A 12,809-nucleotide genomic window follows, 5' to 3' on the forward strand; every position below is an offset into this window, starting at 1 on the left:
ATAGCCAAAAAGTCTTTAGAACTAACTCTTGATTCAACCAATCTTATTATATGTTAAAATTATCCACTTATTAAATTCTTCAATTTTAGTTTCATAAAAGACTTACCTACCATAATGTAGAAGAAATTTTACCATATTATATTTTCAAGGTAAACTAGAACTTACTTTAGTAGGAAATTTTAAAGAAATAATGAAACATTGTTTGCAACAATTTCACCTTAAAGAATTCCACAACTTATTCATATTAAGGTTCATGTCAACATACATTCTTTGTTTGTCAAAATCATGACCCCTACATTGTTCCTACAACGTGCAAAATTTAATTATACAAAAATAAATAAATAAATAAATAATAAACTTGAATTGTGTAAAAGTGGAAGAAGGAAGAAGAATCCATGACACGGCCAACGTAGAAGACGAATTTGGTCATTCATTGCACAGCTCATGGCGATTCTTCCCCTTCTAACGCACATCACGGCGAAATCCTACTTGTGCCCAAAGCAGCTTCGCAAATTGCTCATTCGAGCAGAGGATTCAATCGCACGGGATTTATTCCACACATCGATAGATGCCTGTGCCACAATTCGCTCAGATCTTTACTTTAAAGTGCCAAAAATATCGAGCAATCAGCCAACTGATGAAGGCACATTCAATCAGCTGCAATCCGGGAGGAGCGGAATTGCATTATTACGTGTGAGAACAATGTCGTGTCGCAACACCGGAATTCCGCGTGCAATGCTGTTGTGATTCCGTTGCGACGTCTCCCGACGACGGTTGTCTCGAATTGGGTTGTGGGTTTCCAATTCTCGCCTCACGCACAATCAGAGCACTGAGTTTTGGACGAGGGGTTGGTTAGATTTGCGGTGTGTGAGAATTGTACATGCGAGGCTCGATGAAAGTCGTTTCGATGGCCACTCTGCTAGCTGGTTGATGAGATCAAGACTTAGAGGCAATCTGTTAAACTTGAAGTGGAAAATTACTGCAAGCGATGTCAGAGATGAGCGTGCATCCGTCGAAGAGAAGCGGTGAGGTGGGCCGCAAGTCTGAGTCTGGGTGAGAGCTTGATAGTAGGACTTCGAGGAACTCTGTTGTTAGGTCTTGCACCTCCAGGATTGCTGGTTGTGTGGCCTTCTCCACCTCACTTGCTGTGGATCCCGTCTCTATGCCCTCGTCGGTCGAGACATTTGCGCTGGGTTCGGGTTCTGGGGAGGAATCCGGTTGCAGATCCGGTTCCGAAGGAGACGGTGTTGAGGATGCTGATGCAGTCGGTGGCGGTGTTGGTGTCGGGAGAGTGGCTCTGAGCGGGAAGTTGAGAAGTGCTCTGCGTCCTCGCATTTTCAGCGCGGCCGCGTCGTACGCCAAAGCTGCTTGCTCCGCTGTGTCGAAAGTCCCGAGCCAAACACGCGTCCCTTGCCTTGAGGAATCCCGGATTTCAGCTGCAAATTTCCCCCAAGGCCGTTGGCGCACGCCTCGATAATGGAGAATGCTGCGCGTCACCTTCGTCTGTGCGCATTTTTTCTCTTGCGGGGGAGTGCTGGGAGTGTCCACGCTTGATCGGTCATTCTCCTGCTGGTTGTGCTTAGCACATCCCATAACAGCGGCCTCTGGAAATACTCGCCGAGTTCGAACAGGGCTACGCAGCACAGAGGCTGGAGCAGTCTCTGCAGGTGAGGGCTCGTCCATGTCCATTATCATTTGGTAGAACACGGCATCCTCGGAATTGTTTTCATTTAACGGCAGGTGCGTGGAGACGGGCTCGTCTGGTGGCGAAGGCACGCCTCCCGATCTGGTTTGTTTGCGCCAATCGGGCCACGATCCTGGTTCCTGCTTTGTGGCGAGGATTTGGAGCAAATACGATTCAGTCGAGTCCGTCGTCACATTTGATTGGCCATGTCGTACAGATGGCCATGGTTTGGTTAGACATGTGGTATGTTCTGGGACGAGAGGAGTGGTGAGTGAGGGGTCCCGGAACCAGTCAAACTGCGATGAAGTGGTATTCCATGCGGCCCTTTCTGTCACAGCATGATCGATGGTTTCCTTAAATGTAGATCCGAGCGAATATGGAGGCTGATCCGCGAGCAACCAAGTCCGATGGCAGAGCTTCTCCTGATTCTCAAATCGGACGAACTCATTGGAACGAGATCGCTTCAACATATGGCCTCTCCCCTCATAAAAGCGCGACGATGAGGTTGTTTCCTCGTGGCAAGGGAATGTATCACTGGTCGAAAGTATCCTGGTTGCAAGCGCTGCAAGAGGATCACAATTCCGAAACTGTGAGCTGAATGCCTGCAAATCCGATTGCTGGGGTGTCTGCAGCGAAAGTGCCTTTGCGACAACCGATTCAGGACTCGTGTTATTTCCCTCCAGTAACCCCCTGGTTCTCTTTGCTGCGGCGAAAGTGAACATGTTCACTGTCTTGAAGTTCCTCGAAACACACAACTTACACGAATGGCCAAAAATCCCAATACCCTCACAATTCTAGTGTACACACAATTTTCTCCCGTCCTTCACGTCTACATCATCACAACAAGACGCTTATTCCAAACGTAATTCCTCAACTAACTTCTACTTCAAAAAGACTTCACCCTCTTGTCACTTGCTGATTGATAACCTTCTAACCAACCAACCCATTTCTTCCCTTCATACTTCTACAAATTCCTTCAATTTCTGAACTGTCGCTTCTCTTGGCCAAATAACGATTCCATAAACCAGCATAGTGCTCAAGTCAAGCTCCATCGGTGCAAATTTTGACCTCTCGACACTGAGGCCCTAAAAAGTCCAATGCTGGACCTGCATCAGGAAAAACGATCCGACTTAATCCAGTCGACTCACATACAGTTTCACAGTTCGACTCAACGAGCGAAACTGGCGCTTTACAAGTGAGACTGATGCGGCACACTGCATGACCCAGAGACGGGGCAAGGGTGTCATTTAAAATGGTGCGATCTCGGGAGGAAAGGCAATAGGAAACTTACGTCATGAATCTGGACGCCGCGACACAACAGATGCTTCGCAATTGAAATTCTATGACTGTGATTGGGTCCCGATGCAACACATAGGCCTGCAGCACACTATTCGAAAACTCATACCCAACCTAATCTTGTCACTGGTTCTTTTCTACTTGGGAAACTCGGTGGTGGCCTATTCTTAACCGCTCTCGCCGCTCAGATTCCCCATACACAAACAGCTTTTATGAGTTGTACCCGGGTTTACTTTTCGTCGTTGCGGATCTTAGTCTCCTACTCTCCCGCGGCGCGATTTCCAATGCGGGGCAGGTCAATTCTGCTTTCAAATCCGCGACAATTTCTGCTGTCTTTACTCGCGTTTTTAACGTATCGTTGCATGTGTGGCTCGCGACCATCGCTTGACTCTCAGATTTTCGTAAACAATCCGGAACGGAGTTGGGGCGGTGGAGCCCATCGATCCCCCTTTCGGTATCGCCCGACGCTTCTTCGAACCAGTTCGATGACTCCGCTCTGGAGGCACATGCTCCGTTCACACAGCGCATCGTTGTCGGTAAAATTTCCCTGTTCGACGAATGCATAAACACTTTGCCATGCATTCGTCCAAAATTTTCTGTTTTTGTGTACGTGCAGAAGTTAAAGCCTTAAGTCATGCACATCACCAAGGTGAGGTATTTAGATTATGGATGATTTATTCTTATCTCATCAATGCAATAAAATCACCTTATTTTTGTCGAAAGGTAAACGAAACTGAATGATGCAAAATTATATATATACTACATTCAAAGAAGTAAATATATCATAAACTAACTTAATTGGAAAATCTATGTTTAACACACATTCATGCACTGAAACTTACATATACATCTTTTGATTTCTAAACTTTTAAGCGTGAAGAACTTGTACTGTGTTCATGTCTATTTCTATAATTAGGTTACATTCATGATTAATGACTGGTTCAATTTTAAACTCATAAAAAAACAAAAAAAATATATATATTTCTATTTCTGTTCTCTAGTAGAAAAACTTGAAGTTTTAAAAAAACAATCAACTGTGAATAACAAAATAATTCTGTGTTAATTTGATTTATCAAGATTATTTAATTATTTTCAACAATGCACGTAAGGAAATTATTTTACTTTTGAACCTTTGCACACAAAATTGATTTGTTGAGTGTTTGTTCCACTGTAATGAGTATTTTGCCTTGATCTGCTTATTTATTTTGTTTTTTTGGTATCACACATCTTATCACCAACATTCATTGACTCTCACGTCACCCTGATTAATACCCAAGTCAACACCTGCAAATAAATCATTCTTTTTAAACTATTCCTTTTAATGTTAACTATTCACTTGATATAAAAACTGATAATGGCTTTTGAAAATGAAGATGTAATTAATTTTCCACAAGCAGTATTTTCCAATACATACATGCATGGTCCTAGAAAGAGGTATTGGAGAAAAATGTAAAAACCGTCCCATAAATCGGCAGAATTTTTTATTATTTTACATTTTTTAATTTACAACACAAAACCATAGAGGAGCTGTATGAGGAAGAATATGCAAATATGAATTTGTATTTGTTGACAAAAGAAAAAAAAAAAAAAAAAAAAAAAAAAAGAAAAAAGAAAGAAAGAAAGGGAAGAAGTAAATGATTGTCATTTTTTGTATTATTATTATTATTATTATTATTATTTTTAATGTGAACTAATAATCTATTCTAGTGCACCAATTTAAGAAGTAATAACAATCCTTATCTCTGCTCTCTTGATATCTCTGCTCCCTTGATATCTCTGCTCCCTTGATATCTTTAGGTATCAAGGGATAAGGTGTCTATTGTAACTCTTTTATTCAATCAATGCATTGGATATACCTTGTTTGTGGTGTCAAATCATAAAATAAAAGAAAAATAATAAATAAGAAAAGTAAAAAAGAGATGAAAAGAAAAGCCAAGAAGACATGAGAAAAAAGACAAAAAGAGATGGAAAAAATGACAAGGTAGAGTATTTATTGCATGGCATAAATATTGCTTTTATTTGAATTTGTAATAGACTTACTTTAAGAGTTGTTTTTTTTATAAATTTTGAGAGATTATATCAAATTTCTCAAAAAAAATTATTAAAAATTTGAAATGTTGATTTTGTTCACATTTATAATTATTTTCATAATTATTAAAATTAAACTTGTGTATTTAGAAATATAAATAAAACAATGAATTGATCCAAGAAGTAGCTTCTTAAAACTCTATACTATCTCCGAAGGTCAAGACTTCCAAAGGACAAATATTCTTCGCTAAGAAAAGAATTTCATAAGGCTTTTAAACTATGTTCTTTAAAAGTTGATTTTGGCCTAAAAATCCATAAGTTACATTAGATTGGTTAAACCATTAATTTAATTAAGAAGAAGTAAGACAACAATACAAACTTCAAAAATATATATATATATATATATATATATATATATATGAAGACAAATAAATTTATAAGAAGTATAAAAATTTAATTCAAAAAATAAAAATATTTTCATGCAAAATAAGATATAATATTATTCAAAATATTTGAATAATATCATTTGAAATTATTAATACATAGCTTAAAATTAACTGAAATAAAATACCATTTAAAAAATATATAATTGAAGATTGTTTAATTATACATATTAATTAAAAAAACAAAAAAACAAAGAAAAAAATTCATATTAGTAACTAAGCTATATAAAGTGTTGTTGGTGTAAAATACAAGGAAGAATGATTTACATTTCTTTTGTATTTGGATAAACCAAATAACACTTTGAGTGAAAAAGAGAATACTAAAATAATTATACTAAAGAAACAAAAAGAAAAGAAAAAAGTTGCATATTTCATGATATTTTTATGTGTATTCTTAAAAGAATTATTACAAAAATATAATCAAAAAAAAAATAAGAATCTATTTTAATTATAAAGTAGCCATATAATTTTGATTATTTTATTAATCATTTCCATATAATCAATGTGAAAAAATCGCCTTAACAAATAGTATTTCTTTTTAAGAGATCCTTCATATAAGAAGTAGAAATTTCAGAACTAATTAATTTATCATCATAAATAAAATAAAATAAAATAAAAACTATGTGAAAAACTTGCTTAAAAGCTTTGAATGGTTCTTGTCTCTGAGTCTGCTTTAATTTTTTGAAATGGGTCCTTTCAAGGTTCTATGAGTTAAGGCATAAAACTTCAAAACCATATCTAACTATAAATCTTAGAGAAAGTATAGAATTTTTTTATATATATCTATGAGTTGTATATGTCTCAAAGAAAAAGAAAATGTCTAAGAATAATATCTCTATTTTTGATAATGCCCAAAGGTAGAAAATATTATCAAAGAAAGTTAAATTAATGACATGATTTTATTATTATGATGAATTTCACTATTTTTTATTTTTTATGGTTTTTTATTAGATTAATATTAAATATTAAATATTTAATATATAATATTTATTAGGATTAAATCAATATTATTCTCTCTCTCTCTCTCTCTCTCTATATATATATATATATATATATATATATATATATAATAAAAAAAAAGTTAAAATATTTATGAGATTATTAATGTAATCCTGAAATATCAATAATCTTTTTAAAGATGATATTTTTATCATTATGCAAGTCATATAGAATTTTGAAATATTGTCAAGGACATAAATCATAACAAAACTTTATAGAAGCATTATATTCTTGTGACATTTAAAGATAAAAATTAGATATACCATGGATAGTTATAAATTAGACATTAGAATGGCTATTATCAAACACAAAAGACTAGAATTTTTTTAAAAAAGACTAATAACAAAAAAAAACTTTAATAAAATGACAAAGGCTTCATTCTTGCTTTTAATATATACTATCTTATTAGGAGCTATATGAAAACTTTCTATAGGTCATTCAATACCTATCTAACTTGTGGAATACATGTCTATCTTACAATACAAGTTTCTAATATATATGCTACACGAAGAGCTTATATAATAGTAATCAACATGTACAATATGTAGCTAATTTCTTTGTTAAGTTTTTCAACCTACTAATCATCTACCAATACTTAGAAAGTCAAAACTGTATCTATATAATTTCTAAGAAGCTTTTCTATAAAAAATTATAAAATTTGCTTGCTTCTACTTATTTCTATCTTATTCTTCTAAACTTAATAATTATTAATATATATATATATATATATATATATATTTATTTATGTGCCATTATCCATCTTTCTCTTTTCTAGAAACAAGTTCTACAAATAAAACTAATCTCATGTTTATAAAGTTAAAAATACAACAAACTATATTTGTCATATTTTCTATTTTTTTCTTTTAATCAAAGATAGTTGATGGGCCCTCTCAATCATTGATAATGTTCTATAATAAAGCAAAAATAACACCCTATTATTTGATCATTATTGAGGCTTTATAACTTCTTTCAAATAAAATATTAAAAATATCATTTGAAGTAATTTCTATTTTAATAATATCATCAAATATAGATTTTTAAAAAAAATTGTGATACTCAACACATTATATTTTTCCATCTATTCAAGAAAGTACATAATTTTTTAAAAAGTCTTCATCTTTTTTATATTGTCTTGAATGTTGAAATAATTTTAGTATTTTTTTAAATTTGTTTGCAAATAATAGCGCTTGAGTTGAATTTATGTAAGTTCTACCAATACAACTTAATTGGTAAATAGATTAAAAGCATAGTTTTAGGTCTGTTAATTATACAAATATTAAGGTTAGAAATTCTTTTTGACTATTAAATTATTTATTAAGAATTAGAAGTATTTATAAGTTACAAAAGTCTTATTAGAAGAAAAGTAATAAAAATGGAGTCTTAGTAAGTCTTAGAAGTAATAATCTTAGTTGATTTAGTATTTTTATTTATATTTATTTATTTTTAATTATTAAAGATTAATTATTGAAACTAATGTCTTTATTAGCCTCCTATCTATATATGTCACTTTAAAAAAATCCTATAAATGATTAATTAGTAGTTAGAAAAAACATAAAAAGAACTTCATATTATTTTAATTAATTATATAAAAAATAGGATTTTTAGTGGATTTAAATTGATTTTATTTCTATAAAAAATCACCAAGATAAGAAAATATGGCTTTAAATATGAATTTAAATAAATAAAAAATTTAAAAGTTTTTCAAAATTTATTTAGGAATTTTTAGAAAAGATTTCAAGACTTTGGTAAAAATGAGTTTTACCACATTGGAAGCCATTATAAAAAAATGGAACAAGATTTGAAGTCCATACAAGATTCTTAAGCTATTCATATTTTTAAATACCATAGTGAAGTCAAAAATTCAAAAATTTGAATTTTGTTTCATAGAAAATATGAGTACCAACACCATTGTAACGAATCAAGTAGAAGATTTAGTAGACGTAGATAAGCTCATTGAGCAGTTTACCAATATAGGATTTAAGTTGGAAACAAGAAATAGACTTAACAGGAACAAGTTTATGTCTTCTAATGAGTATTTGCTATCTTGCATGTACGAGTCTCTAGTGATGACAAGGACAAAGTAGACTTAATAGAGTAGTAAGCTAGTTGTAATATAATAGATTTTTTTTTATCTATTAGTGCCACTGATTTTTTTATTATATGCTACAAAGAAACACCATCTGCTGTTGTTACAAGCACTCATCATCATGGACACCAGACATAAGATATTAACATTGACACCTATGCTACTAAGTAGAGCACCCAAGAAGGTATACTCTTCACCTGCGCAAGAGTCTCACAAGTACTTTTCACAGAAGGTTGAAGAGATAGACACATCAGAGGTGTTCACCTACACTCCAGAGAAAGTCCTTTCCAAGGAAAAGATCAAGTATGTTGTATCTCGAACAGTTAATAGAAACATGCTTGTAGCGATTGATCTTCTTAAGCAACTAAAGAACACCAACAACATTAGTAATATCAGCAGTGCAGACTTTGAAGCTCTTATTACTAAACCTCTTGATAAGTTTCTTGATGGAAGAGTAATTAAGAAGCAACAAGAAAGAACAAACCCGTTTGATACTCCTAGGGATGTCACAGGTTCCTTTATTAAGCTCTTAAACATACTCAAGCGACAAGGTGCAGATGTTACAGCTATCAAAGTCAAAGACAATCAATCATCATTGTCATCTGCATCAAAGTTGCTTAGGATGTACATATCAAACAATCTAGAGAAGAATGGAAGACGAATAGTACTTGATCCTACACTTAAAAATCTCTTTTCAGAAGACCAGATACAAGATTTGTACGACAAGAACAAAGGAAAGTTCATAACACAAGGTCAGATACAAAAGCTAGCATCTCTCTTAGTAACAAAAAGTGCATAAAAAAAACTTTTTTTTATTCTAGATTTAATCTATACTCCCATCCGTTAAGGTCACAAATCTTGATATCCTTCTTCGATAGAAGTGTCATCTCATCATCATACATGTGTCCAATAGCCATCATCTTATTATCGACCTCAGCGAATATGACCTTGGTGTTTAGATCAACGTATACGTCTTCCATATGCTCAATAGCTCGTAGCTTCATCTCTGCTGGTAATCTCCTTTGCTGTCTCTTTATACCAATGACATCACAGAAGTTATTTATTTGTTTTTGCTTAGTATCATTAAGGAGCCCATCAGCTTTCATCATCATGTTCAAATGCCTCTTACAAAACTCAGAGTTTGTTGTTCTTGGAAGAGAACACTTCCTACCCTTGTTGGCACCACTTTGAAGTACCTTCTCGCATGTTTCTGCGTCGTTTCTAGAGGGTTTAGAGCTAGATCCTATTACGATGGAGATATCAACAGATTGAAACGTTCTTGATGCTACACTATTTATAATGTCAGTGTGAGCTTCAAGATCTGGTATTTGCTGTATCAAGTTTGCAATGAAGTTTTGGCACAAGGCCCAATTGAGTTGGACACCAACATCTTCGAGGGCACTCTTCAACTTGGTGACATCAAAGGAATCCATATCTTATTACTTGTATCTACCCTGAAATGACTTTAAGGATAGATAAACTAGTACAATAATTAGTATGTCTAACGAGGAATTAATAATACACGCTCCCCTATAGTCTTATGTTAAAGAGGCATGCATGAGACAATCCCATTGTCAGTTACAGAAGCTCAATGAGAATGAAAGACAAGCATTTATTGCAAGGCACTCTCAAGCTCAAGTATGTCCTGGAGAAGATGTAGGTGTCATAGCATTACAGTCTATTGGACAACCAACCACTTAGATAGCTCTCAGTTCATTTCACAGTGCTGGTACTACAGCTGTAGAGGTACTCGAGGGAATACCTAGACTAGAATCTATTTTGAACTGTTCATTCAAGCAATCAACATCAACTATACGTACTACAAAGCATACAAGTCTTTCAGACTTTGTATATCTTACTATTCCTGATGTAATGTCATCGTACTATATAGAACATGATTTAGACTCTTGGTGGTATACAATAGCAGAAAAGCACAACTTCTATATAGCTCCTACTAGTTACAACGAAGATGTTGTATTTAGAATGATCGTTGATAGTAAGAAGATGAGAGCTTATATATAAGCTTGAAGCTGATGAGAGATAGAATTGCTGAGTCAATGTATGGAAATAACAACATATGTGTACTTATCTCTCCAGAGTTTGAACATACTATAGACATAGCAATACAACGTGCAGCAAAAAGCAAAGATATAGAGATGTACGTATATGGTCTAGTCAAGTCTATAATATTCCCTATACAAATCTGTGGCATTAAAAGTATAGAACATGTACTCATCAACAACAATGAAGTAAAGACAAAAGATTCTAATCTAATGAGTACATTAGGACTTGACTTCGTGGATACTAAGTTTACCATCTCTGACTCAGCTGTAGACGTTCTCAAGTGTCTAGGGATAGAAGCTGCAAGAAATGTATTAGTAAGAGAATTATCAAAGGTACTTAAGGGTGATGTACGCTTTGATGACAAGCATATTAATCTGCTTGCAGACTTCATGACAAACAAAGGTAAGATAGTACCTGTGAATATATCTGGAATGGTTGAAAGAGGTCATAGCTACCTTACTAGAGCATCTAATGAAAGGACAATGGTTGAGTTAGCTAGAGCTGCATGCAAGGGAGTAGCAGAACTGGTACAAAGTATATCCGATAGTATAATAATAGGTAGTAGATCAAAAGTAGGAACAAGTATTGTTGATATACTTTACCACACTTAACAATGTTATAAAAAGTTTTTTTTATGATAAGATATGAATGTTAAGCATATTTTAGACCTACTTTAATATTAGCTATGGATAGCTCTTGGACTAACAATTTAAAGCTGTAAGGTAAACGATGCTCCTTTGTGTTCCTTCCGTTACAATTAATGCATGGATTACTAGAGCATATCGTACTACAATCATGACATATCCATACTTCACACAAATCAGAAGTGTTTTTTAGCTTCTCAAGAAGCATTGATGCTGCTCCATGCGCTATAAGACAGTCCTTCTCCATCTCTCCAAATCGCAGTCCTCCTTTTCTTGATCGTCCTTCAACTGGTTGCTTTGTAAGACTTTGTATAACACCTTTGGATATCGAATGGGCCTTGTCTCTAGCTTGATGTCTAAGAGCGTGGTAGTAACATATACCAGTTGCAACTCTTGCTTCTATAGGTAATCCTGTAGTACCACAGTACATCTTCTCTTTAGAGAGTTTAGCTATATCAGCTTCAAAGCTTCTATAAGCCTTGTTGAATGCTGTTGCATCTATGCAACTGCTCTCTCTAGACTTCGGCTTTGAAGGAAGCATTGGGTCTCTAGCATTGTTTGAGTCTAGCACGTAGATCTTACACATTACCATCTTTAGTAGGTGACCCATAGTCATCCTACTAGGTATTGCATGAGGATTGATTATAAGATCAGGTACTATCTCATCTTTAGTAAATGGTAAATCTTCTTGTGATAGAATAGCTCCTATTACACCTTTCTGTGAATGCCGTGATGTGAACTTATCTCCCACGATAGGAAATCTGTATAGTAATATTCTTACTCTAACTATCTTGTTCCCTTCTGCACTTGTGTGTTTAGTTACTTTATCAATCCATCCCGATACAAAGCTCTTCAGTACTATCTTCTCTATGCTTTGTTTCTTTTCTGTTATTACAAGTTTAGCAGCAATGGTATCACCATCTTTTACTTTCTGACCAATCAACACAATGCCATCGTTGTCACGTAAGATATCTCCATCTGGAATGTATATAAGAGTTTCGTTCATAAACTTGTTCTCGATGATTTCAACAACTTCGTATTTAATGCTTGAGAATAGCCCTCTGTCTATTGATGACTTGTTAAACAACAAAGAATCCTCTTGGTTATATCCAGAGTATGACAATACACCAATTACAACGTTTATTCCATTGTATTCCTTTATTGTGTTTGATATAGTCGTTGTACATATAGGCTTTTGAGCGTATGTTAATATCTTTGAAAATATTAGTCTTGTACGAAGAAAGGTGCATAAATTCTATATGAGTTGTAGCACCTTGGATGTAGGTAGAAAGATAAGAATAAGGCCTTAAGGCTTCTTTAAGCAACTTATATATACTACATGTGATCTTAAGTGAGGCTTGAATCTTTAATTTGTAAGTAAATTATCTTTGCAGTAAAATATTTTCACTTAATTTTTTAACTATTCACTTCTTATTTTTAAACTTTTATAATTTATTCATAGTAATTTGGATTTATATGTTGTTTATATCATTAAAAAGATAATAAAATTATCTATCTAAAAAATATTTTTAGTATTTATTTTTATTTTTTACTAGGTAAAAACT

General features: G+C 33.9%; 1 protein-coding gene across 2 annotated transcripts; it reads right to left on the reverse strand.

Moving 5' to 3' along the window:
- Positions 1 to 206: 206 nt before the first annotated feature.
- Positions 207 to 3,343, reverse strand: LOC112281109 (uncharacterized). Of its 2 annotated transcripts, none has more exons than XM_073533294.2 (2): positions 3,204 to 3,343; positions 207 to 2,790 (listed from the first exon to the last, which is right to left on the reverse strand). In XM_073533294.2, the coding sequence occupies exon 2, from the start codon at positions 2,404 to 2,406 to the stop codon at positions 958 to 960; it is 1,449 nt and encodes a 482-aa protein (XP_073389395.1). In that variant the 5' UTR covers positions 2,407 to 2,790; positions 3,204 to 3,343; the 3' UTR covers positions 207 to 957. The 2 variants fall into 2 exon arrangements, with proteins under 2 accessions (XP_073389395.1, XP_090105843.1); XM_090249717.1 differs by lacking the exon at positions 3,204 to 3,343 and adding an exon at positions 2,976 to 3,111.
- Between the last annotated feature and the right edge of the window lie 9,466 nt (positions 3,344 to 12,809).

This window comes from Physcomitrium patens, chromosome 4 (genome assembly GCF_059467195.1).
Source record: "Physcomitrium patens ecotype Gransden chromosome 4, ASM5946719v1, whole genome shotgun sequence".
In the NCBI taxonomy this organism is placed as follows: Eukaryota; Viridiplantae; Streptophyta; class Bryopsida; order Funariales; family Funariaceae; genus Physcomitrium; species Physcomitrium patens.

Coding starts and splice junctions, on each gene's coding strand:
- LOC112281109 (XM_073533294.2), bottom strand. CDS start 2,406: ATGTTCACTTTCGCCGCAGCAAAGAGAACCAGGGGGTTACTGGAGGGA.